Source organism: Haemaphysalis longicornis, unplaced genomic scaffold (genome assembly GCF_048455015.1).
Source record: "Haemaphysalis longicornis isolate Haplotype H1 unplaced genomic scaffold, Haemaphysalis longicornis Haplotype H1 scaffold_12, whole genome shotgun sequence".
Taxonomy (NCBI): domain Eukaryota; kingdom Metazoa; phylum Arthropoda; class Arachnida; order Ixodida; family Ixodidae; genus Haemaphysalis; species Haemaphysalis longicornis.
In genome coordinates this window covers 109,274,666-109,300,970 of record NW_027526225.1, presented here as the reverse complement: position 1 = coordinate 109,300,970, position 26,305 = coordinate 109,274,666, and the positions used below count along the sequence as shown (strand labels likewise).

Sequence of the window (26,305 nt, the reverse complement as noted above, 5' to 3'; positions counted from 1 at the left end):
CATTTGATGGGTAACCTTCGGGTCGGTCATTTTGTACAGTTTAGCAAGGTTGTGAGGGGCAGAGAACACAACATCCACGTCTTACCTCTGGGCACTTTTTTTCAGATTGTTCCAATCGTCATTACACGTTACTGGCTTGGTGCTCTTTTTTTTTCTTAAGGTTGGCGCCCGTCGTGAGCGCCAACGAGAGGCGAGCGGGCGGGAACGGCAATCGATCTGCTGGCCTTGAAAAGTTTTTATGAAGCTTAGCCTTACTATTAGGGAACGCGAGGCAGCTTCCCTGTTAACATCAGCATTCGCGACGTTAAGTTAGTAAAGCAGGACTAATCTTTTTGTTTCAGAAAAAAAACTCTGGTAGTACTTAGCAGGCTTTCTTGCGATTATGCCTTCACAAAAAAAAAAAAAAAAAAAAAAAAACCTTTCGGGCGCTGGTGCGTGTGTATACTCGTATGAAAGACAAAAACTACCACAAAAACTACCACAAAAACTACCACAAAAAGCATTTCCGCTCTGTCCACTTCAATCTGCAGAAGCTTGCATGGTTAAGGCACATTCCCACTGGCGATGCGCCTCGTCGCGCGACTAAAAGCGACGTCGCAAAGCGACGAGCCGGCCGTCGCTTTTCGGCGTTTTGCGACGGCGGAGCCGATCGCTCTCGGTCCGAATTCCCTCGTCGCGCGACGGCCCCGCAAAACCGGTAAGCCAATCATGGCCGCGGAGTAGGCTGACGTAGCCGGAAACGAAACGTTTCTTTACATCCGGTATGCAAACGCTGCGGGCGGGCGAGGACGAGCCGCCGCCGCCACCGCCGCTGGCTCGCTCGGCTGGCTCGGCCAGGCGGCCAGGCGCTTGGCCCGCTATCGCTGTACCCGCCGGGTCGGGCCGGCAAGCAACTTCCCGTGTGCATCGGTTCTTTGGTCAGTGGCTTCAGCGTGCGCGTGCACTAATCAACGAATAGCGTGGAACTCATCAGTGTGGAGAAGCGTGTATGGATTGTAAATGGAGCTAGGTGGACAGCGAGACGGTAGGTTGACTTGCAGCCTCTTCGTCTATCGGCGACTGGTAAACACGCGTAGAGTTCGGAGGCGTCAGAACGTTGCGCATGTGAAAAGAAGCGACATTTGTGGGCCGTGATGCGGGTGTTGTAACGTGAAAGCAAGCGTGTGCATTTCTTCGTGCAATAATATGTTGAAAAGAGCCTTCGTGAGTTTGTTATTTTCTGCTCCTCCCGCAACCCGCAAATGCTTTCGGCATTGCTCCAGGTTAGTAGCGTGTGTTTTAGTTTGATTTCTACTTGCTTTTGTCGCGTATTCTTTGACTTCGAATGGTTGACGCACCAACGAGGTCGTATGTACAAGTCGGGAAGCAGCTGCGCTGAACGCAGTCGCATCATCGCTCATCGCAAGTGCGAACACCACCTCAACGCCTCATCGCGCGACGCGCGCCGTCGCGCGACGAGACAAATCGCCAGTGGGAATGTGCCTTTAATGTTTTCCGTTTAGTCTAAATCTCAACTCTTGCTGTTGATGCGTAGAAAAATACAAAACCACATACGCCTGTCATTTCTTGCGCGTCTTTGTGTGGGCTATTTTATGACACCGTGAAATTAAACGTATTCAAGTGAAGAACGTATTTCCTAGTTCATCCATTGGAGTGCTAGCATCTGGAATGGTCTTCAAATGTTCTCTATCAACGGCTATCGCGGTGCGGAACGGGACCGTCGATGATGGGCGCATCCACGAAACTGACTGTCCTCTTGCTGCATGGTGGTGCTTTCTCGGTCTCGAACAAGAAGATCGTGTTCTTCTGTGGGTACGGTCGGAGCAGCACGCCGGGGACGTAAAGGGTCACCTGCATATAAGTAGATAGTGGACAGTTGGAATGTAGGTCTCGTAAGTAGTTGTTGCATCTCACTTGCGACTCACCTGAGGCCCGATGCTGGGCCAGTAGCGGCCCAGGTTGAAGTTGTTGACATAGGCAACTCCCTTGCCCCAGCCCGTGGGGTCCAGGAAGGTGTCCAGGGCGGCCTGGCCCTCGGGCAGAACAAAGTTCCCGAAGTATGCACCGGGAACGGAGCAGTCCTGGTTCGAACAGTGTGGTGACGATGAATGCGTAAAGCCATAGACAAGAGCGCCCACCACATCGGTTTTGGTAAGTGGTAGCGCCTGCATTGTCCAGTTTTTCAGAACCTCTCCATCCAGGGTGACATCGCCGAGAATTCCCTGCAATAGGCAAGAAAAGACACCAGGGGATTTTAGTTAAAGGGAACCCGGAACGCTTTTTTTTTTTACTTTTTTTAATCTAGAATGATTTCAAAATGTAGTCAGCAAACGCAACCAGTAGTAAAAATGGGGATTAACAAAGTGTCTGAGTAAGAAATTACTGCTCTGAGCCCATTAATAACTTTAAAAAGTGATCAAAATTTTTATTCTCTTTCATGGTCTTGGCGTCGTTTGCGGGATCCAGTGACGTAATTAGAGCGATGTTACGGCTCAAAACTGGAAGACGTATCTGACGCGACAAGCAAATCACGTAGCGCCGCTGCATATGCTGGCGGTAACTATACTGCCACACTGCTTCCTTTCCAGCCATGGAGGAAAGAGCGAAAGAACATTACCAGTGTCTTGGGTTTCCGCGCCTTCCCACCAACTGACCACTTTTTTGTTTACTTGTCAATGTGGAGTTTCAGTGATTCTGGCCTGTTGTTTCGGTTGCGAGATATAGCCAAGGGCGAGTCTGGCATTCGAGAAGATAAAAATTCACGCATCTCCACGAAGTGAATCATGACGAGTGGGTGAAGCACTGGCGGTCGTTCTCACCGTAAATCACCCGTGGCATTGCCCACTCGCGCATGTAAATGAGTGACAACGCGTGTGTACAGTATATACAATTCCAATCCCATCAAATACAATCCGATCAAATCCAATCCAATCCAATCCATTTCAATCCAACCCAATCCAACCCAATCTAATCCAATCCAATGCTCCTCCCGCATGCGCAACATTGTGTACACGGATCTCATCAGGGGTCTCATCAAAAGCGTAAAAGGAGTGTAATCGTCATCGTTGACGACGAAACGAATGATACCAAAATGGCCTCTGCCGTGGATTTAATAGGACAGACAACCGAATTTTGTCGAGGATCTTTTCTCTATCTCAAATTAAAGGGCATCACTTCAAACATCTTTACCCGAAGCGGTTTTTCTGATAGCCCTTTGAACTTTTGAAATCGGAAATTTTAGATCTACCAACCATGCCATGCCATGTGGCAAAATACTTTTAACTGCACGTAAGGTTAAAAGAGGTATTTAAAAGCTTGGCCCTGTCTATTGGCGATGAGATGTTTCATTGGCGCCCCCTGGCTCTGACGTCACGTTAGGGACTCGCACCGCTGTCGTCTGCTACACTTGCGCCGCTGCTACACTGTGGTTGCGGCGCTGTGGTCGTCTTGTGAGGGGCAGCAAAGTCTAAGCTAAAAATCGCGCGCTTTGATCTTTTGGGGCATAAAAAAGCGTATTTCCAGTAATTCAGGTTTTTTTTTTCCAGCCTGTAGTAACTCTGAACAACTTCAAGCTGTATACCGCACAAGTTTGCAACAAACGAGGAGAGAGAGACCAACTTTAATCAGAGCATCGGTCAGATAATCGTGTGTAACTCGTCCTTTCTAGCTTATTTGCGAGGTTCAGGGCTCAGAGCTCCTCGATAAGTATGCAAAATGCGCAGGCTCCCCTAAATTATTTTCTAGATGTTCTTATGAAGACTCAGCAGTGCAATGCTATGCACCAAGCAGCGCGTTCCTACACGCGCATCGCAAAGCAGGAAACAAAGTGGTTGTCTTCTATTTATTTCGTTGTTGTTGACTTGTATCAGGTGAATGTTTTTTCTATGCCCAGCGCATTATTTTTTCTGTACCGCCACACACGTCTTATTAAGAGGTTTGGGGATGTTTGAGAGGCACACATAGTTCGTGTGGATATTTTATTCAGGCTGTAAGGCATACACTACCTTCTTCAAAAATTGGCTTTCGGTAAGGCTGCGTACAAGAAGGTGCATTTTCGTAGCGTGCGTTTATTCACATGCAAATGCAATGAGAAGGTTTGTGGTACGCCACCGCGAAACGGCGCAGACGACTTTGTCCAGAGTACTCGAAGGCGACTTTTTCGCCCCGAATTTCTATCGTAACTAACGAACTGAATCTCAACCGAAACAGTTATGACATGACTACGGTGTTCAAGGCTTGGTATACTCGCTGAGAAACACAAGAAATAGTGTACGTGCCGGTTTTCAGTATTATGAAGAATCACAACTGATGAATATCTCCAAGCAGCTACTTATGGTTTTCCAACCCGTTCAGGCGTAGAGAACAAATTCTGGCCTACTCGGGGTGATGTTCCACGAATTGAAGAAAATTACTCTTACTCTCTGTCCTGGACTGCGGAACCCGCCCGCTAGCTAGCTCGATTTTACTATGAAAGTTTTCTCCTACTCCACCTCCTTTTCGTACCCTTGAGTGCAGTGTTATACTATAACGCATATCTTAATATAGGGAAGGCATGGCTGTCGGAAATGCACCGAAATGTCCCTGAAGGCCTGAAGAAACATATTGTTACTGTATTTTTACCGTACATGTAACCCGTTTTGATCAATAACCCTCCATACTGGTTAGAAGCCTGCACCATCACGCGCCTATACACACCGTAGGTTATTTGGAACTCAACCTACATTTTTCACGCCCCATAGTGCATGTCGGCACACTTTCATGCTATGGCAACGTGAAGTGATGGGATACAATACTTTCGAGCGTTTGGCAAGGTTGCAAAAACTGTTTTACCTTACATACGATTACCAGGAATCGTAGTGCCTTCTGCCACAGCCGAGAGACCCGAAGGCCTGGAATTTGTTTTGGTCTTGCATTTTCGCTGTTGTCGGTTTTTAGACTCTGAATGTTGCCTTTGTTCAAAAGATTTCTGAATGCAGAAGCTGTCGCCTAGCTCCGACTCTCCACACTGGACCGGCTTCGCAGGAATGGGGACACGCCGGCAATGTTTCTTCCGAAGCGGTGTCGAAAAATGTACTGTAAATCACGCCTTGAGCTAGTGTATGATATTTTAAGTCTTTTATTATCATAAAAAGTTGCGCACACGCAAAATCTGGTGCGGACACACATCGAAAGTCAGCCGAACGCAAAGAAACAGGAGGTAGAGCGAGCCCAAGTGAAACAGACGTCAAATGCGAGAATCCCTAAGCCGACGTCACGAAGACGCCCTCCGCAGCGCAGTCCGTGGTCGCGCTCACCGCCAATAACAACAATGTTGTGCAACCTTTCCTATTCCTTTATGCGGGTTTTGAAGTATGCATTGAAACCGGCGACGTAGGGCCACGTTTAAACACTAAATGGCGCCACCTTTCGGGCTTCAGAAATGTTAGGGTGAAATTTGAATTATCTCCGCCCGTATATTAGAAATTCATTGCGGGTACCGCAGTGCACAAAACGCTGTCTAATATATGAGGTAGAGGGAGAGAGAAAAAACTTTATTTTGGAACGTGCGTCCGAAGTACTGCTTGGCTTCTGGTGGGGTTACATGGGATAGTCTAGTCCTGGCTTGTTTTTAATGCGACTCACTAGCGTGGTCCAGTACAGTACTTGAAGCTCCTTGGCTGTGGGACCCACGCCTCCCAGCTAGAAGGCCGCTTTGTGCGGGGAATCGGCTGGAAGGGAGATGTCAGGGTGTTTTTATGTTTGGGCATTGCTAGAGGGCGTGTTCATTGTTGAGGAAGGCCGCAGTGTAAGCATTTTGGTGCGCCTGGAAGCCCGTCTATGTAGTGTTCTCTGTGTTGTGTTGTTAGCGTGCCGGTTTGTGCTCGTGGAATGAGGGCAGCGTCAGGGCAGGCAAATTTTACAGGGTAGGGGGGAGGGTGGTTCTTTTACCTCTGACGTCCTCTAAGTACTGTCTTCGGGTGTGATGCATTTATCGGCGGTTCTGCTTTGGGCCGTAGAAGCGTGGCCAAGGTTTCGGAGTGCCCCGATCATGAAAAGCAGTTCAGGCTAAGGCGTGGGCCTTCTCATTCGCCTTTACACCTGCGTGTCTAGGGATCCAAAGCACAGCAGTGTGAAGCTAGGGGTAGTTTCGTGTGGCACTGGCGAGTGTGTAGCGCATGGGGGGGTCGGGGGGGGGGGGGGGGGTACATATGATTCTCTCGTAGATTGCAAATTGCAGATTTGCTTTCCATGATGGCGATCAGTTTCATTTTGTCTTGGTGTGCTTCTAATGCGGTGACAATAACCTGAAGCTCTAGAGATGTCGACGATGGTGTCGAGGCGCACTTTGTCACTGCGGAGAAGACGTTGCTGTTAAAAGGCCTTGTTCCGATTTTGGTGTCTTTGTTGTTCGCATTGTCGGTGCAAACGACCGTTGTTCCCGACAAGGCAAATCGCTAAATTAGGAACACATTCTCCCCAAGTTAGCTGGGGGTATGCACGTCACAAAATCGGTTGTCTGTCCCTTTAAAAGAAATTGGGTTCATGTGGAATGTGAATACAGGTGCTCTAGCCACAGCCAAGCCAAGTCATTTGAAGCGAAGTGCTCTAGCCACGCTGCTAAAGCATCTCCCTACCACAACGAAATGAGAGTCAGTCTGATGCGGGCGCAGTGACACGTGCACGTGGCGGCACGTGCGCAGAACGGGTGCACGCTGGGGAGAGTTGCGTCTGTAGGGTGGAAGCTGCAGCGCGAAGTGCGACCACTGTGTCCGTCACAGTTTTCACAGAAAAAAAAAAATTCACGCAGCTCCAAAAATGAATCATAACGAGTGGGCGCAGCACTGGGGATCATTCGTACCGTAAATTACCCGTGGCAGTGCCTACTGCTGCTAAAACGATTTCCAATCCAATCCAATCCATTTCAATCCAATGCAATCCAATTCAATCCAATCCAACCCATTTTTATTCAATCCAATTCAATCTAATCCAATGCTTCTCGCGCATGCGCAGCATTCTCTCCAGGAGCTCTCTCTCTTCTCTCTCTCTCTCTCTCTCTCTCTCTCTCTCTCTCTCTCTCTCTCTCTCTCTCTTTCTCTCTCTCTTTCTCTCTCTCGGTCTCTGTAACTTTTGTGAACTTTTTTATTTTTTCTTGTTAACCTTTTGTGAACCTTTTGTTCGCAGATCTTTCGATTTACACAGTGCTGTGCCGTGAGCACGGACGGCGGACGCCAGACAAGCAAGCATCGGCATTAAGGTGGTTCGCCCCTACAATGATGCACCCCTTTATCAAACGGCGACAATGGTTGGAGCTTTCTCGTGATGGATTCTTTGGATGGCCAATCCCACACTGCGAGTATGTGTCTTCTGGAGATGTCCACCACTTTTCTAGAATTCCCACCGCAACTTTCCTGTGTACACTCCGTAGGCCTAACTTTAGGGTTAGGGGTGCACGGCACGAATCGGCTCCTGCTGCTAGGCGTTCGTGTCGATTATGCAGAAATAACGCAAACGGATAGACGCCGGCTAGATAACGCGAGGGACACTCGTTCGATTCCGGCCACGGGAAGCGGTTTTTTCTTTGCCTCCACCCAGAATCATTCATCATCGCCGTCGGAGAAAGTTGGCTGTCCTCCAGGGCGCATTGGATTACAACGGCATCAGAGGACACGAAAGATTCACTTTAATAGAAGAAAGAGAACAAAACACGATGTAGCGGCGAAGAATTATTTGATAACCGCTGTAGCATAAGTTTTCAAACAACACAGGGAGACTTAAGTGTCGGAGGGTTCTTCATTCTAACCACCCGACGCCCCTTTCTTCTGACTTCATGATACTTCAACAGAGGAGGGTTGCATATATTTCAAGCACTTACACGTTTAAATGACATTTTTTTGTTATTCATTTTGCAAACGTACTCAGAGTGCTTATGATTGAAGAGATACGGTACGTGGTAATAGGAAAGCCACTTCTTACCATTTTAAAGAACCTTGAATGCAATGTTTCCTAAGGCAAGAATGTGCGGGGTAAGACGACACTAAACCACACTGGCAATGTTTCTAACCCCTCACGTATCAAGGTGGAATTTACTTAACTTAGTCGTCTTTGCGGATAAACTTCTCTGATGGCCAATCCTGCACCTGTGGAAACGTAGAGATATGTGGAATGAAAACTTATGCTTCCACAAAAACAAGACAATCATCAGCGACTTCAAGAAAGAAATAAGTTTCTCACGAGGACGCATATCAAGAGAGGCATCCGCAATCCTACTTGCTGGTCTCCACCTCGAAAACCGGACAGACAATTTCAACCTAATTTGGACAATATCGCACTCCGGCCTCGCAGGGAACCAGTCCACGCACGACGCCGCTCGAGGCTTTACCTTGCGTCACTAAGCAGAAGCTTTTAGAGTACCCGCACTCTTTTGTCATTGGTTGGTCGGCAACACGCGATATTTGTTTACGTATGGGCGCAGCCATTTTGTTTCTGGGCGTCTCTCTCTCTCTCTCTCTCTCTCTCTCTCTCTCTCTCTCTCTCTCTCTCTCTCTCTCTCTCTGCTGCGTGGGCGCTAGAGCGGCTGGTCGCACTCTGCCCGTCACAATCAGCGGAGGTGCCGTTGGGAGAGATGACAACACTGGAAGCCAGAAACAAAATGGCCCCCATGTGCTTCCGGGTGTACGAAGTGAGGGTACTCTGATCGTAGCTTATTTAGCGACGTTACCTGTACCGATTGACGTGACCGCACCTCCGACGCGGACATCGCCCCCATGTCGGGCAGAGACAGGCCTGCGTCCTACAGTGATATTGCATCTCATTACCGTTTAGCCTAGGCCCACTATCCACACGCGCATCGATCCCTTAGTAAGCGACTTACGGTTGTCTGGCAACTCCTATGAACCGCCGTTTTTTCAGTAAGCAATATTCGCGGCTATGGCAACCCCTACAGACCCGTGGCCCGCTCGTAACCAAACCCGATTGCTTATAGCTATTGATGCCCTGGGCGCTGATCCGCCGAATGTAATAGACGTAAGGAACGCGCGCGACTGGGGCGCATGTTTTGTAAATGTCCGCAGCCGGTCTTGAATGGACGTACAATCACTAACAATGGGCAGTGGGAGGCCTTGATGCTCAGTCCCGGACCGCAAGATCACCCATGGGCCGTCCAGCTGGCTGAGGACGCAGCCAGAGCCCAAGCGCTCACGGGAAACAACTAACCGCCATCGATGGCAAACTCACTGAAGTTTATTATCCCTTTACCAAACTACAATTGTTACTTGGAGCCACAGAAAAGTCGCACGGGTTGGTTGCGCGAACGTGTAAGGACACCTCCTGAATAACAAATAGTTGCTCTAGCGACAAAGAGCACTCACGCCATATTCCAGGCCAGTGAACACGGGGGACGCAGAATAGTTAACTTACGTTCATGTTGTCTGTTAGATCGCCGAAGTTTCTTCTCCCGGTGTTTTCCACGAGGATAAACATTGTTTCCCCTTCCTGCACCATCGCCGGAACGGTGTCCACCAGCGGATCGCTGCTTAGCACCGTTCGCGTCTCCGCCGTCAACACGTTTCCCCTGTCCCTTATTCCCGACACCGTCAGTTCGGCGGGGATTCTGGGGCGGAACTGCACTGTCGTGGAGTACAGAACGTAACCGTAGGACTGACCGAGCTCCTCGAAGCTAACGGGAAATGTAGACGTCCTTGACAGCCTGTGGTTTCGCTCATCAAACAATGCAAGCAGGGCATCCAACGAGGCACACGAAGCTAGTTTCACAGGGCCAAGATACAGCTTAGGCGCCTCAGCTGGCAGTGGCTCGTCATGGAGGGGCAGATACCGTCCCACTACCTCCCGTATCTTGAAGTAGGAATCCGTGGGGTCCCCGGCCTCGTTGAGTGGAGCCGCGTAGTCGTAGCTGGTCGTAACCGGTCCCGGATTGGCGCCGTTCGTGAAAGCGAAGTTGGTGCCGCCGTGAAACATGTAGAAGTTCACGGACGCATTGTACATCAAGATTTCCTCCAAAGTCTCTGATAGTTTCTTCTGGTCGAGCTTCGAGTGCGGTTTGCCCCAATGGTCGTACCAACCCGACCAGTATTCCGCGACGAAGATAGGTCCCCGTTTCATTGCCCTTCTCACAACTGAGAACGCTTGTTGAACGTTATCCCTTACGCTGAAATCAGCCGCCACGAGTGTGCCGGCCACCTGGTCGCACTTGTAGTTCTTATCCTCCGGATAATTCGTCCTGAAAAGTACCACGTCCTTTCCAAGGTGGCGCCGCATTATTCGGGTGAGCTTTCGCATATAACGTCTGTCGCAAGCGCTGTACTGTCCGTACTCGTTCTCCACTTGGACCATAATGATCGGGCCACCATTCTTGTAGAGATAGTGTTGCATCATAGGAAGCAACTTGTCAAACCAGCGTTTCACAAATGCCATGAAATGCCTATTAGAAGTTCGGACCATCCTGTTAGGGTCCTTACTGTAGTCAATAAGGCAAACCACCGTTGTCCCGCTCGGCCCCAATGAAGGACCCGGGGCGCAGTACCACCAGCAGACCCACCTCCTTGGCCGTCTCGAGGAAGCCCCTGAGGTCGTAGTTGTCGTCGAAGTTGAACTGCCCCTGTTCAGGTTCGTGACCACTCCACTCGACGTAGGTCTGCACAGCGTTGAGGCCGGCCAGTCTCATCTTTTGCATGCGGTCTCTCCAGTACTCCGCTGGAACACGGAAGTAGTGGAGGGAGCCGGATACGAGGAGGAAGGGTTTGCCATCTTTGAGAAACTGGTTGTTCCTGAAGTCCACTCTGAAGGAACGCGTCTTATTCGAGCTACCAACAGCCACGAGTATGCCTACGAAGAAGGTAAGTGTGACACACGACATGTTGCAAAGCTTGTTGGGGGTACGTGCCCGTGGCCAAATCGCGAGGCGAACTCCTTGATGTCTTCTTTGCGTTTTTTCAGCAGTGAGTCGGTATAAATTATCAGACAAGAACAGAGGTAGAGTTCACAGGAGCCAAAAGTAAAAGATGTTTCAAGCCACACTTTCGCTTTGCCGCATCAAGGGAAACAACTTGTCAAACCAGTCGTTCACTGCTGTAGGAAGTGTGGTGAATCAAGAAATATTTTAGCCTGTGTCCAATTATAATAAAAGCTGCTGGCGATCCCCGTAAACTCAAAATAGCGCTACCGTAATACTCCGCTAGATACGATGCACATGGTTCCCAACTTCCAGAGAATCACAGGCTAAGCTTAGAGAGAACTTTAGAACCCTACCTGTAGAACCTTATGACCAGTCGGGACAAATCAAATCATGCTAGACTTCTTTTTTTCTCGAGGCAGAAAGTCCCACACTTGTTCTCAGTCCCGATGGGAGGCGAACTGCATGCAATCATCCTGGCGCTTGGGGCGTGGAGAGAGAATAAATGGGGGAAATTTCCATTTGTGCGGGCCTTGTACAGGAGATCAGTTAACGACCAGTCTCGGAGGCACCGACAAGCTCGAACGAAGATGCGGGCGACGCCTCTTGAAGCGGGACATAACAAGTTGCAAACTTCGCTATACAAACGCACAAAACAAAATAGAAAAACGGAACACCTGTCGCTCATTTTCTTATAGAGCTTTCCAGCCTCCGAGGATGCAACATAGGCGCCCTGTTCACCAATGCTTGCTTGGTTCGCTCCTTGTTTGAACGAAACCAAAGGCCGGAGTCAACGTTGAATGCACTCTTAGAGCTGTCAATGGAAATCGCCTGTTTTGCGCACATTGAACAATTCCAGGTTCTTATCAATGCAATCAAGCTCTTTTTTTACAGTCACTGACATGACACCGCTGAGCTAACATTTTGAGAAATTATTTCAGGCTTGTTTTTAGAAACCGTGTTTCTTCCCTCTCTGTCCTTCGTCAAGCGCATTCCCAGCTCATTAACCTTCCATAGTGCTTGTTCGTTATTCCAAGTTCGTTCCGTAGTTTGACAATATTGTGCAACGCAATAAGATGGCCGCCGCGAACAGGTTCGCAGCGGCCATCTTGTACCTGTGGTGATTGTTCGATCAAATCAAGCTTGGTATTTCAACACTTACGAAAAAACCGTACTCGTCGTCTTGAAGATGGCGCAACTTGCAACTGATTTCATTTTAAATGAGGCGAGAACATATTTCCCCGTGACAGAATTATGGGACAGATATGAAAGAGCCCCGTAGCACCATGGCCCACCATGGTAAATGCAATGAAGTGGCTGGACTGAAGCCCCGGAGGACGCTCTCAAGGCCGCTTTGCAAATATTATACATAGACTGCTCATCATACCTAACCATAGTTCGTGTCATCTGCCTTCCCGTGGCAATGTATGCTATTAGGAGCACAATAACTTCAAATTCCTGAAAGTGGAGAAGGGACCGATACCACGGTTATACATCAGGCTTGTGAGAGCCAGATAAAATGGTTGCAGACATGCTGCAGAAAAAATGGTTTTTCAAAAAACAGTACCTTACGCGCTGTAACCGCAATATAACGGGAGCTTACACACTCTTTGATGTTCCGACCTACGAGGCATGACCCGACCATTAAATGACCTTTGCAAACTTCGCACATCGTTACAAGACCAGGAAGAAGTGGGCAGTGGCACACAGCGCTGTGAAAGCATCACTGAAGACGACGACAACGCTCAGACTGATGTTCCGACCTACGAGGCATGACCCGACCATTAAATGACCTTGGCAAACTTCGCACATCGTTACAAGACCAGGAAGAAGTGGGCAGTGGCTCACAGCGCTGTGAAAGCATCACTGAAGACGACGACAACGCTCAGACTGATGTTCCGACCTACGAGGCATGACCCGACCATTAAATGACCTTGGCAAACTTCGCACATCGTTACAAGACCAGGAAGAAGTGGGCAGTGGCACACAGCGCTGTGAAAGCATCACTGAAGACGACGACAACGCTCAGACTGATGTTCCGACCTACGAGGCATGACCCGACCATTAAATGACCTTGGCAAACTTCGCACATCGTTACAAGACCAGGAAGAAGTGGGCAGTGGCACACAGCGCTGTGAAAGCATCACTGAAGACGACGACAACGCTCAGACTGATGTTCCGACCTACGAGGCATGACCCGACCATTAAATGACCTTTGCAAACTTCGCACATCGTTACAAGACCAGGAAGAAGTGGGCAGTGGCACACAGCGCTGTGAAAGCATCACTGAAGACGACGACAACGCTCAGACTGATGTTCCGACCTACGAGGCATGACCCGACCATTAAATGACCTTGGCAAACTTCGCACATCGTTACAAGACCAGGAAGAAGTGGGCAGTGGCACACAGCGCTGTGAAAGCATCACTGAAGACGACGACAACGCTCAGACTGATGTTCCGACCTACGAGGCATGACCCGACCATTAAATGACCTTGGCAAACTTCGCACATCGTTACAAGACCAGGAAGAAGTGGGCAGTGGCACACAGCGCTGTGAAAGCATCACTGAAGACGACGACAACGCTCAGACTGATGTTCCGACCTACGAGGCATGACCCGACCATTAAATGACCTTGGCAAACTTCGCACATCGTTACAAGACCAGGAAGAAGTGGGCAGTGGCACACAGCGCTGTGAAAGCATCACTGAAGACGACGACAACGCTCAGACTGATGTTCCGACCTACGAGGCATGACCCGACCATTAAATGACCTTGGCAAACTTCGCACATCGTTACAAGACCAGGAAGAAGTGGGCAGTGGCTCACAGCGCTGTGAAAGCATCACTGAAGACGACGACAACGCTCAGACTGATGTTCCGACCTACGAGGCATGACCCGACCATTAAATGACCTTTGCAAACTTCGCACATCGTTACAAGACCAGGAAGAAGTGGGCAGTGGCACACAGCGCTGTGAAAGCATCACTGAAGACGACGACAACGCTCAGACTGATGTTCCGACCTACGAGGCATGACCCGACCATTAAATGACCTTTGCAAACTTCGCACATCGTTACAAGACCAGGAAGAAGTGGGCAGTGGCACACAGCGCTGTGAAAGCATCACTGAAGACGACGACAACGCTCAGACTGATGTTCCGACCTACGAGGCATGACCCGACCATTAAATGACCTTGGCAAACTTCGCACATCGTTACAAGACCAGGAAGAAGTGGGCAGTGGCACACAGCGCTGTGAAAGCATCACTGAAGACGACGACAACGCTCAGACTGATGTTCCGACCTACGAGGCATGACCCGACCATTAAATGACCTTTGCAAACTTCGCACATCGTTACAAGACCAGGAAGAAGTGGGCAGTGGCTCACAGCGCTGTGAAAGCATCACTGAAGACGACGACAACGCTCAGACTGATGTTCCGACCTACGAGGCATGACCCGACCATTAAATGACCTTGGCAAACTTCGCACATCGTTACAAGACCAGGAAGAAGTGGGCAGTGGCTCACAGCGCTGTGAAAGCATCACTGAAGACGACGACAACGCTCAAACTGTCCCATAACCTCGGGGTTCGCTCCCTCTATCGTGCCCGCCCACAATGTCATCGCTTCATTCTCCTTGGTTTGAGTCGTTCGTCCGGCTGCCGCGTAACAATATCACGCTGGTATCTTTCACTTCAGGACGTTTCGGAATTAGTTGTTGGTCTTGCGCTTCTCGTAGTACAGTTCAACCTGTATTTAACGAACCTCCATGCAACGAAGTCCTGGATTTGACGAAGTTTTTCGATTCCCCATTTCCAGCCCCATTGAAACCCATGTGTTTGCGACTTCTATGTAACGAATGCGTTACGACGGCTAACCTTGGTGTAACGAATTCGCTACGCTCATGACGCATTCTTTTTTCCACTTTTTCTGGAAAATTGGCTGGAGAAATGCACTAATTTTGCGACCTTCGCCCGCGCCGCAAACTACGAAGCGTTTCCAGTGTCAATGCGGTGTCGATTACGTGCAAGTCTCGAGTCTCCACTGATCGGTCGTGTCGGTTTATCGGTGATGAGTTCTGCCTCCAGAAAACTAAAAGTTTTGTCTTTTCAAGACAAGCTCGCGATTTTAAATACCGTCTCCCCCAGCGAGAAAAAACGTCGCCGCCCGGTACGGTATCCCAGCTGGCACCCTCTCAACAGTTATGAGTGCGGAAAAGAACATCTTTCCTGAAAAGCAGCCCTTTCAGCATATGGTCGGTCCTTCAAACGGGTTAAGGCACCGAAAATTGTCAAAGGGCATAAGTGCTAGTTAAGCTACGTTTGTCAATACGGGTTAATTACCTTGCTTCTTTGGTATGCTGTGTAGAGACTAAGTTTGCAATGGGAAAGCAACATGCGCAAATTACACGGTTTTCCACTGTGAAATAAATCCTTAGGATGAAGTTCTCCATCCGAAGCATTGACGGACTCTGACATCACTGAGGTCTAGCATTTCGATTGATTAATTGTAGGGTTTAACGCGCCGACGCAACGCGGGCGATAAGGCTCGCCGTAGTGGAGGGCTCCGGATTAATGTTGACCACCTGGCGATCTTTAACGTGCGCCGAAATCTCGCACACACTACCGCTTTTGCTTTTCGCCTCTATCAGAAAAGCGGCCGCCGTGGCCGGGAATCGAACCCACGACCTCGTGCTCAGCAGCGCAACGCCTTAGCCACTGAGCCACCGCGGCGGGTGGTCCAGCATTTTGGTTTCGTTCCTGCTACGCTCGCGCGAGTCTTAACTCGAAGCCTGCATGTAACAAATACCTAGATGTAACGAAAAATTGCGAAATTTTGTCAACTTCCTTATATCCGGGTTAAACTGTATACATATCTTGCTTCATCGAACATAAAAGTTGTTGCCCGTGGCACCTCCTTAACGACAAAGTTCGTGTGTGTGCGTGTCTGCAAGTCTTTGCGCGTGAACGTATTTGTACGTGCGTGCATTGTGCGTGGAGGCGTGTGGGTGGGTGTGTCAGTTGCGGGCGTACGTGCGGGCCTTTGCTCCCGTGAAAGTCCCGAACGCGATACCGTCAAACGATGTTCCCCAAACTAGCCCGGCACTAAGCTTTACTTGAGTCTGTTAGTGAGGTTTTTTTTTGTGTGTGTTAAGATATGGGGATGGCGGTGGTGGTGGTTGTTTTTGTGTGGGATTAGGCGGGGTGAGCCAGGCTGGATATGTCGGCGATTGCTACGCCCGAGCTCCTCTAATTAGTCTATTTTAGGGTCTTTCACCACAAGTTCGCCAGTTCCGTCTCCTTAAGAAAGCTTAGGCGTGTAATCTCGCTGTTTTATCGAAGAAGAGTGCATTATCACTGCTACACAAAACGTCTCTAGCAGCATCAATTACTAAAGCGATGACAGCGCGGAAATGGCCCTTCTATACCAACAGACCTGTAGGCACTTGGGGAGCTATACAGAATTTTTATCAAGTTGAAACGCTTTTCCAGTGAGCCGAAGTTTGTAGAAGGAACCGCAATTGCGCGGTAGTTCCATGGAAATCATTTCTGTCCAGCGATCATGAACTCTTAACGGTACGTTTATGTCTGGTTTTGACAGCCCACTATGAACAAAAAAAGGACGGGTGTGAAGACGGTTTGTTGCGAGGACGTAAAAGACGACTCAAGGTATATACAAGCTGCAGACTATAAAAAATTCTCGCCGGAGGGAGAAAAGGAGTTGGGCAGTTTTCTCAGGTTGTTTTTGTTGTTGTTGTTGTTGTTGTTGTTGTTATTTGTGCAATCACGTTTTCAGTTTTTCTAAAGCGTAATGATTCCGCTCTTAATGACTGGCCTCCTTTTAGGGAAGATGGAGTGTAAAACGTTATTTTTTATAGAGATACGTGCGCAGCGAGCATGTTTTTTTATGCGCAACCAAAACTGGCTCAAAGTGTTTAAAATAATGTGGATTATCTTTGTTTCATAGGAATCGGTAAAGCACGAAATTGAAATGTGCCTTCAATGAGCATTTGAATGTTTATTGTGCATCGATGTGAACTTTCACATCGGAATTTGTATTTCGTCGCTATGGAACCGTTAGACGCATCAACATTAGACGCTAGATAACACGCGCCTGAGCATTGCGTAAATCCGATTGAAACCCCAAGAGCTGGCAAATCGCCCAAACGAAGCCGAACGGGTTGTCAGCGAATCGCTTCGTGAAGTCACGGTCCGCTACAGTGAAAGGAGCATGATTTGCGGGTCGGCAGCAGTGTTGTGGGCATGCTTGGCGAGCACAGTACGAGGTACCTATCGCCAGACGCATATGAAGTCGCCGCCGCAGATCAGCTGATTGCCAGCCGCCGCGCTCTGATGTCAGAGGTGAGTTGTTTTGCCGAGTGTGAAACAATTAGCCCACGCGAAAGCCAGCGCTAAATCGGCGTACGCGTGAAATATTTCCCCAAAGAAATGATTCGCTTTTTGTACTCAGCCATGCATTAGAGGGCACCTACCAGACATAAATGACGTCGTGGATATGGTGCGGGTGCACTTGCGTCAACATCCGCGGCGGCATCCAACTGCATCGTCGGACTTATGCGCGCCGTCCGCAGCCGCGGTTTCATCCCTCGGTGATGCGAAGGGCTCGAGGGCAGGTAGAGCGCCACCACAAATGTGAGTGTTATTAATAATATGTCTGTTAACGGCACAACCGATAATCGGGTTGAAACGCAGCAGACGATGGATGCTGGTGTTTTTTTTTTCTCAGAGATGCGGGCACAAAGCGCATGCGCAGGCACGGTGGCCCCCAGACGTGGCGGTTTTCAGTGTTTCCAAGTGAAGAAATCGCCGGCTAAGCTTTTCAATGCATGCCACCTGCAGGAGGTTTATATTACCCCCGATAAACGACCACAGGAAACAGAGCTTCAAAGTCTCATTAACCAGCTCCTGCAGGCGACTATAGAATAACCAGCATAACAGGGGACTACAATATCCACCATCCTCTTTGGGGCTGCGAGGAAAATGCTGCAAGAGGGCGAATGATCGAAAAAATCCCGCCATCTCCACGAAGTGAATGATGATGAGAGGGCGAAGCTGAAATGCTTATCGGTAAAACCGTGAAACATTCGCCCGCACATCATATACTCGACATGTCAAGCTTACCACCGCTCCGTTGACAAGCCCGTCGACGACGTCGATGTTTGTGGTGATTATCTAGGGTTTGTTTGGGACGATGAGAATCTCCATGGGAAAGTTGGCGGATTCGATGTGTGACATTTTAGCCACCTTGGCCGTCGCCTTCTGCAGACCGTCTTGTGTCGCGTACCCCCGGTGCGTGTCTTGAGCTCGCAGGCGACGAACGACAACCTCTTCTTCTTCCTCTCCTCCTTGTCGGGTAGCAACGAACGCGTTGAACGTGTTCACCTCTTCGGCCAATCTTTGGTTGGCCAATCCCTAGGGGGATCCTGCCACAATCATCATTAATGTGCCGGATACAGCAGCAACGAGGGACTGGACAGGGCCCGAGCAAGAGGAGCTTCGCCCCTAAAATTGTTACTTTCTACTGAAACATGCGTATGAAATGGCAAGAAGCCGACATAATTTATTCCCACGGAGAAAACATCCACTTCTGCTAACCTTTATCCACAGTAACACTGGCACGCGCTGGATGATCCTTACAGGAGGGATCGCTTTCTATTCATCCTAAAAGAAAACGAAACCCGACACACGTTCAGACAGCGTGCCAGGTTGTAAAAATAGCATAATTTGGATCAACTTCTCGAAGCATTCCTATCTTCCACGTGGGGATCTATATTCACAAAATATTGACGGCAAATATCGTTTTTTGTTAAGACGATAGTCTTTCTTGGGCTACTTACACCCAGAAATTTTGGTTTGTATGTCGTCTGTCTGTCTGCCTCTCCCGATTCAGCCACCCGGTCAAAGTGAAACTAAATCTCCGATATAGTCTTATATACAGCCAATTCTCAAAGATTCAGATTTTTCAAAGATTCAAAGATTTTATTTCCTCAGAGACGAGGAGGCTGGCTAGGACCAAAAAATACGAAGCCTGACAGAGAACAAGTTGGAAATTCTAATGTCTGAGTTATAAAAATACAAGCAACATGTAGAGCAGAAGACATTAAAGAACAATATGGGAAAGGTACAGTAAAGTACATTAGAATACAAAAGAGTAAAGTAAAACAAAGTACAGGTGGACAATCAGAGTAGAGCTATGATTTAGTTTTCAAAATAGACACAACTACAAAACCTGCGCATTAAGCAACTCTAAACAACATCCACAGTTCCAGCCATTGAAGCAGATATTCTTATTTAAGAGGTATTCTTTCGCCTGTGTTTTAAATATGTTTCTACTGCATTTGAAATCAGTGTAATCTCCAACTTTGTTGAGTATGTCGGCGCATTGAAACAGAAAAGACTGCCTGCCGTAGTTGGTTCGCAATTTCGGTGTATGAATTTTGGCACACCTTAAAGCGTATATACTGCTATCGTCGTTATGTTTGCCGTGGAGATTTTCTTTGTTGTAAAAGCTTCATATAATAAATTTGGTCAGCCTTAAGCATATTGTACTGAACAAATAGTGGACCCGTTCTCAAGTCGGCATAGCACCCATGAAAATTGGCAAACATACGGAGAACTCTTTTCTGCAAGAGGATCAGCCGTTTGTAATTTGTTTTGTTTTTGTTCCCCACGCTAATATCCCGTTTTGAAATTTCAGTGCCTAAGTGTTCTATATGAGGATGCCAAGATAATTCTTCATGAAACCATACTCCTAAGAACTTCTGTTCGTTGACTTGGCTGATCATATTGCCCCGATATTCGATATGAATACCTTGATCTATCTTCTTATTAATTGGTCTAAAAATGATATAGGTAGTCTTCGATGCGTTTAGCTGTAAGTTATTTTTGTGCAACCAGTTTGACAACATTTCTAAATATCTATTTACATCATACTGTAGTTCTCTTATACTGCTACCGGAGAGAAATATGTTCGTGTCATTTGCATGCATGGCTATCTGGGGTGTACAAGGTTTTTTTGGAATATCATTCACATATATTAAGAATAACAATGGTCCCAGCTTTGATCCTTGCGGAACACCCTGTTCTATTGCCAATAACTCGGATTAAACACCATTAATTTCAACAAATTGCTCCCTATTACTTAAATAGCTCCCTAATAGGTCAGCCGCTACTCCGCGTATTCCTAATTTTTTTGGTTTTCTGAGCAATATTTCATAATTGATAGAGTCAAATGCTTTTTGTAGGTCCAAGAATAACCCGAGTGTAAATTTCTTTCCCTCTATAATTTATATTATAGTGTCCTTAATATTAAGTAGAGCTTCCAGCGTTGACTTGTTTTTTTGAAAGCCGCACTGATACGGTGAAATGACCTTGTGTGTGTTTAAGAAGTTTGTTAGTCTATTATGTATTACATCTTCAAATATTTTTGAACATACAGTCAACACAGAGTTTGGCCTGTAATTGGACAACTAGTCATCGCCACCACCTTTGTGAATTGGCCTAACTCGCGCTACTTTTAAGAAAAATCTCCATTAGATAATGTCAAATTAATAATACAAGCTAAAACTTCACTAATTTCAGGGGCGATGTGTTTAACAGGAAGTGGTGCAATACCATCGATGCCAGATGCGACGTTGTTTTTAAGTTTAAGAATGAAAGTTTGCACCTTGCTCCCGTTTGTCGGAAGTTGTGACTGTTGCAGTATAGCGCTACTTTTATGTTCATCGACTTCCGAAATGTAAGCCCCTGCTTTGATGAAATGCCTATTCAGTGCGATTGCCATTTCGGCCGATTCTACCCGTCTACCGTTCAAAAGAGCAACATGCGACTGCGTGTTCTTTTTGCGGCCCGTTATCACATTCACTGTTTCCCATATCTTTTTTTAATCGTTACGTATATCTTCGAAGAGGCGTTCATAGTATCTGAGCTTAGCATTTTTCAGGCCGCTCTGCAGTTTGTTTCTATATTTTTCTAATTCTAGAAGCAGGTTAGGGTCACGGGTTCACACAAAAGAGTGATACATTGAGTTTTTACATTTAGTTCGTTTAAGAAGTTGTTGATCTATCCAGGGCTTTCGCACCTTTCGGGAATCTCTTTGTTGCGCCATTGGTTGAAATGCCAAGTCGTGGCATGCTAGTATGTACCTCAAAAATAGGCCACAAGCTTTGTTTGAGTCGTTTTGAGCGAAAACTTCCTTCCAATCGAAAACTCTGACAAGGTCTCTAAACTGCTCCAGTCCCCAACTGGTCATTGTACGCCGAAAAACTCTTTCACAACTATTTCCGCTTCTAAACGTCTAAGCGTATAAATTCTATAGTTTAAGTCCACCTTTAATGTTCATACTTGTCAACATTGTTGAACAAGAACAGGACATTACTCAAATATAAGGCAGAAAATCAATACATGAGTGATCTTTGCAGTGTTTCTTTATAAAAAAGTTCACGGATGGTTGGTTTTTGCGTAATGAAATGTTACATCCACTAAAAAAAAAAAAAAAACACTTCGTCGCATGCTGTCGCCTGCGCCACTGTAGCTTCTGGCGACATTTTAAGAAATCAAACGGCAATAGCAGCAAAAGGTTCTACTAGTAAGGACGTTCTGCTTGGAAAGCACGTGGAGTATGGCAAAGGGGTTCTATAAACGTTGCAGTAGGGCGCTTTGATATACGTGCGTCTGCGCCGCACGGCAGCGCTGGCATCGAGGCACCCGCACTGGAGCTAAGAAACGCGGTAAATGTAAGTAGACTTGAGCAAACCTCTAGCGGGCTTACCTTTGGAGGAACGCGATGGAAGAGGAACAGCATGAGAGGTGTGCGGGAAAGTGAAGGGAGGGCATTTACTTGGCAAATGTTGACAAAGACTATCGTCTTTCGACGACATTTGCAACGAAAAGAACAGATAAGCGGCCAATTTTTTTGAAGACCCGATCATTGATGCTACAAGTGAATGTACTCGATGGATTTCTAGCAATCCAAAAAGAAAACTCATGCCTTGGTGGAACGAGGACTTCCCAAATGCAAGAAAGAAAGAGAACGCTGCATGAAGAGTCTTCCGTAGTTCCCCTACGGATAAAAGGTGCGTGAACTTCAAACGAATCAAAACGCTATTAAGACGCGAGTTGCTACATCATTAAAAGGATAAGCCGCGCAAATCGACTAAACACGAGGAGGAGGGCAGAAGAAGACGCAAGGATGTGTTTGTTTGTAATTGTGTTTTTGTGTTTCGCCATTTTGCGCTGTTTTTTTAAACAACTAACGCGGATAGCAAAATGTGACAACTGGCAGAAAAGCTACAGGAAGCATAAACTCGTACATGGATCAAAATGAATAACGAACTCAAACTGTACTGGAAAGCTAAAATTGAGGCTAGATAGTGTTCATATATGCGTCGATCTTCAAAATACACGTTGAAAATGGGCATTTATACGCATTTACACGCATTTAAGCCCAAACTAAAAAATAGGCATTTGTACGCACTATAAAGCACAAGCCCTTTTAAATCTCTAATTAATGCTCAGGTATCAAAATGGCGCGAGAGGAGCGCAAGAAATAGAATAGGCATTTGGCTAAAATCCAGTCTCTGTTCATAACCCTCCCCATTCTTAAGGAAATTTCGGAAGTGGCTCTTTATACTTTTATAGTTTAATATACTTTTTCGCTGCTATCATCAGTACGTTTTTATACCACCATAGCGATGACACTTTTGGCCTTAGATATGCCCCTGCGCCATAAAAAATCCGCCAAAGTGATAACTTACTTTCACGTTGTCCGTTAGATGAGCGTCGTTTCTTCTTCCAGTGTTTTCCACGAGAATAAATAGTGTTTCTCCTTCCTGCACGATCACTTGCACTGTGTGAGTCAGCGGATGGGCCCCCAGCACCGCTCGCGTCACCGCCGTCATCACGTATCCCCGGTTCCTGATTCCCGGCACCGCCAGTTTGGCGGGGCTTCTGGGGCGGAACTGCACTGTCGTGGAGTACATCACGTAACCGTAGGCCTGACCGAGCTCCTCGAAGCTCTTGAGATGCTCAGAGGTCACTGGCACGACGTCCTTTCTGTCTCTAAAAAATGCCAGCATGGCATCCAACGGGGTAAACCATTCCATTCGCACGGTTCCGAGGCCCAGCTTAGCCGCCGCAGCTGGCAAAGGCGCGTCCGGGATGGGCAGGTACCGTCCCACTACCTCCCGTATCTTAAAGTACAAATCCGTGGGGTCCCCGGCCTCGGTGAGTGGAGCCGCGTAGTCGTAGCTGGTCGTAACCGGCCCAGGACTTGCGCCATTCGTGAAAGCGAAGTTCGTGCCGCCGTGAAACATGTAGAAGTTCACGGACGCGTTGTACCTCAAGATTTCCTCCAAATTGTCCAATAGTTTCTTCTCGTCGAGCTTCGAGTGCGGTCTGCCCCAGTGGTCAAACCAACCCGACCAGTATTGCGCGACGAAGATAGGTCCCCGCTCCATTGTCCTTCTCAACACTGAGAACGCTTGTCGAACGTTGTCCCTTATACCCAGATTTGCCGCCATTAGTGTGCCGTCTAGATTGTCGCACCTGTAGTGGTCATGGGCCGGATAATTCGTCCGGAAAAGTATCACGTCCTCTTCAAAGTGGTATCGCGCTAATCCGGCAAGCCGTCGCATATATAGTGTGTCGCAAGCGCTGTAGTGTCCGTAATCGTTCTCCAGTTGGACCATAACGATTGGGCCACCATTCTCGTAGAGATAGGGTTGCATTATGAGCAACAAATTGTCAAACCAGTCTTTTACTGCTTCCATGAACTGCTTGTCCGAAGTTCGGACCCTCATGTCGGGGTCCAATCTGCGCAGCCAATAAGGCAAACCTCCGTTCTCCCGATCGCCGCCTATGTAGGGCCCGGGGCACAGTACAACCAGCAGACCCACCTCCTTGGCCGTTTCCATGAAGAGCCTGATGTCGTAGCTGCCGTCGAAATTTAACTGTCCCTTTTCAGGTTGATGACCACTCCACTCGACGTACGTCTGCACAGCGTTGAGGCCGGCCAGTCTCATCTTTTGCATGCGGTCTTTCCAGTACTCCGCTGGAACACGGAAGTAGTGAAGGGAGCCGGATACGAGGACGAAGGGTTTGCCATCTTTGAGGAACTGGTTGTTCTTGAAGTCCACTCTGAAGGAACGCGTCTTATTCGAGCTACCAACAGCCACGAGTATACCTACGAAAAAGGCAAATGTGAAACAGTTGCCAAGCTTCTTGGAGGTGCCCATGACCAAATCGCGAGATGAACTTCTGGGTGTTTTCCTTGCGTTTTTTCAAATTCCGAGGTTAGTGCGCAAGCAGTGAGTGGGGGTGAATTATCAGACAAGAAAACAGGCGGAGTTCACAGGAAACAAAGGTAAAAGATGAGTCCAGCTACACCCGAACCTTCCCACAGGTGCGCCGATTCTAGAAATACTTTAGCGCTGTGTAAAATTAAAATACATTACAGTTGTTATGCCTTATAAACTGAAGGAAACACAAAGGTACTATTCCGCTGTAGATAGTGCACAAGGTTCCAAACTTCCGGAGAGTCGCACTCAACATTTAGAGAAATCACCCGGCCTACAGAAAGTTATCACCAATTCGGAGCAAGTCCCGCTAGACATGTTTCTCTTGAGGCAAAAATATACACGCGTGCTCCCAATCTCGATGTAAAGGGAACTGCATGCAGTCCGTCTTGTGCTTCAGGCGTGGAAAGAGCATAATTGGTTTTAATTTCCAATTGTTTGCTCCTTTACGAGATATCAGTTAATGACCACACGCAGATGCGACGCTTTTTGAAACGTGATATAAGGGTTGAAACTTGGCGATTAAATTTAGAGAAGTAAACAACAAAACTGCACAACTGCCGCTCAATGCTTTTATAAATATTTGGGCTACAGAGGCACCCTGTTCACCAAAAGCTTGCTCGGTTGGCTGTTTTGTTTGATTGAAACCAAACCGTGCAATACAGACCTCCATATTTTGCGCACGCCGAAGAATTCAGGGTTGTTGTAAATGCAATTAACTTTTTTTTCCAGAATCAAGTTAACAAGACACCACACGGCTAACATATTGAGAAATTATTGCAACCTTGTTTTCAGAAAGCTTGTTTGTTATTTCTCATTCCTTCTCGAGGCCCCTTCCAAGCAAGTGAGGAGGGGGAAATGTGCGGCCCGCCGTAGACGATACGCCACGTTTTATGCCAGTAACTACGCTACTCGCCTGAAAGAAAGAAGCTGTCGTCAGCACTGAGAAACCCAGACTCTCGGCGGCCATTTTCAGAGGAGAAGATTCTGCGTCACTGGCCTTCTCTGTCAACCGCTCAGAAAGCGACAAAAAAAATCTGATGCTTTCTACGGGCGACGAACTTAAACACCAGACTATAGACTGAAAGCCTCCAGTGTCAATCAGTGAACTTGAACGTTTAGTGCTTCAGCGCTGGGCATACCTGTATGCTTCAATTTTTCTTCATTTTTTTCCTTTCTCTTTTTTGCCTATGTACCCTTTCCTTCGTGCAGGATAGCAAACTAGGCTTTAGCCAGGTTAACTTTCCTGTCCTCCTTCTACATACATCCTTCCTTCCTTCCTTCCTTCCTTGGTGAGTTATCTTCCGCTGCGCTTATTAGTTGCTCCAAGTTCGCGACGTGGTTTGTGTCAGGCTCGGAGGACAATAATAATTACAAAAAGAAATTGTAAACGAGACTAGTTGTTTATCATGCTTGAAACCCAAACAATACACACACAATAAGGTACAGAGCAATGGGGAACTCACAAAGAATAGGTAACGGCGACAAAACGGTATAGGAAACGGTAAAGAGTTTGAGCAAATGGGGAGTAGCCAAAGTCTGGGAATGAAGAACGAGGACTAAGTACGGTAATGAGATGTCGACATTATGTGTTTGCTGCCGGAACGGAGTTGCCCTACCCCACGTCCCAGAGGCGCAGTCGTGATGGTTCGGTGTTCAAAGGTCCAGGTGGCGTGTCGAGGCCGCAGGGGTAGGGCGCGCTCCGAGCTCCCGTCGCGTAGTAGCCGACGCAGCTCTCTTGGGGCGTCGTGGTCCTCTACCGATGTCCGGAGAGACGACTTCCTTGCGGGGGAAATGTCTTGGAGGTTGCGCCTGTGGAGGACTTCTTGGGGCACTGCGCTGGTCCGGTCGCCCGACCACCGCGCATCCCGGTCACGCTGTACACTTCACAGCCTCTCTTCTATTTAGGTGTTCTTCTACGGCACCAGCTTCTACGATTGACACCAGCTACGATTCTTCTACGATTGACACCAGCTACGGCGCAGGGTGCCGTAGCTGGTGTCAATCAACTTGGCGGAGCATCGTGTCGTCTTCTTCGCAGTTTCTTTTCGTCGTCTTCTTTAACCGTCTTTTTTTTTTGTCCTTTCGAGTTCTTCGCATGA

The 26,305-nt window shown here is 47.8% G+C and overlaps 1 protein-coding gene across 1 annotated transcript; it reads right to left on the bottom strand.

Annotated features, from left to right (window-relative positions):
• Positions 1-1,639: 1,639 nt before the first annotated feature.
• LOC144162120 (beta-galactosidase-like) lies at positions 1,640-24,549 on the bottom strand. Its single transcript, XM_077692611.1, has 3 exons — positions 22,665-24,549; positions 1,926-2,222; positions 1,640-1,851 (listed from the first exon to the last, which is right to left on the bottom strand). The coding sequence occupies exons 1-3, from the start codon at positions 24,141-24,143 to the stop codon at positions 1,690-1,692; spliced, it is 1,938 nt and encodes a 645-aa protein (XP_077548737.1). The 5' UTR covers positions 24,144-24,549; the 3' UTR covers positions 1,640-1,689.
• Between the last annotated feature and the right edge of the window lie 1,756 nt (positions 24,550-26,305).

Bases quoted from the DNA above. Each gene is read 5' to 3' on its own strand.
- LOC144162120 (XM_077692611.1), bottom strand. From the start codon at position 24,143: ATGGGCACCTCCAAGAAGCTTGGCAACTGTTTCACATTTGCCTTTTTC. The intron at 2,223-22,664 runs GTAAGTTATCAC...TGCCTATTGCAG, and splicing joins ATCTAACGGACAACGTGAAA to GGAATTCTCGGCGATGTCAC. The intron at 1,852-1,925 runs GTGAGTCGCAAG...ACTTATATGCAG, and splicing joins GGCCCAGCATCGGGCCTCAG to GTGACCCTTTACGTCCCCGG.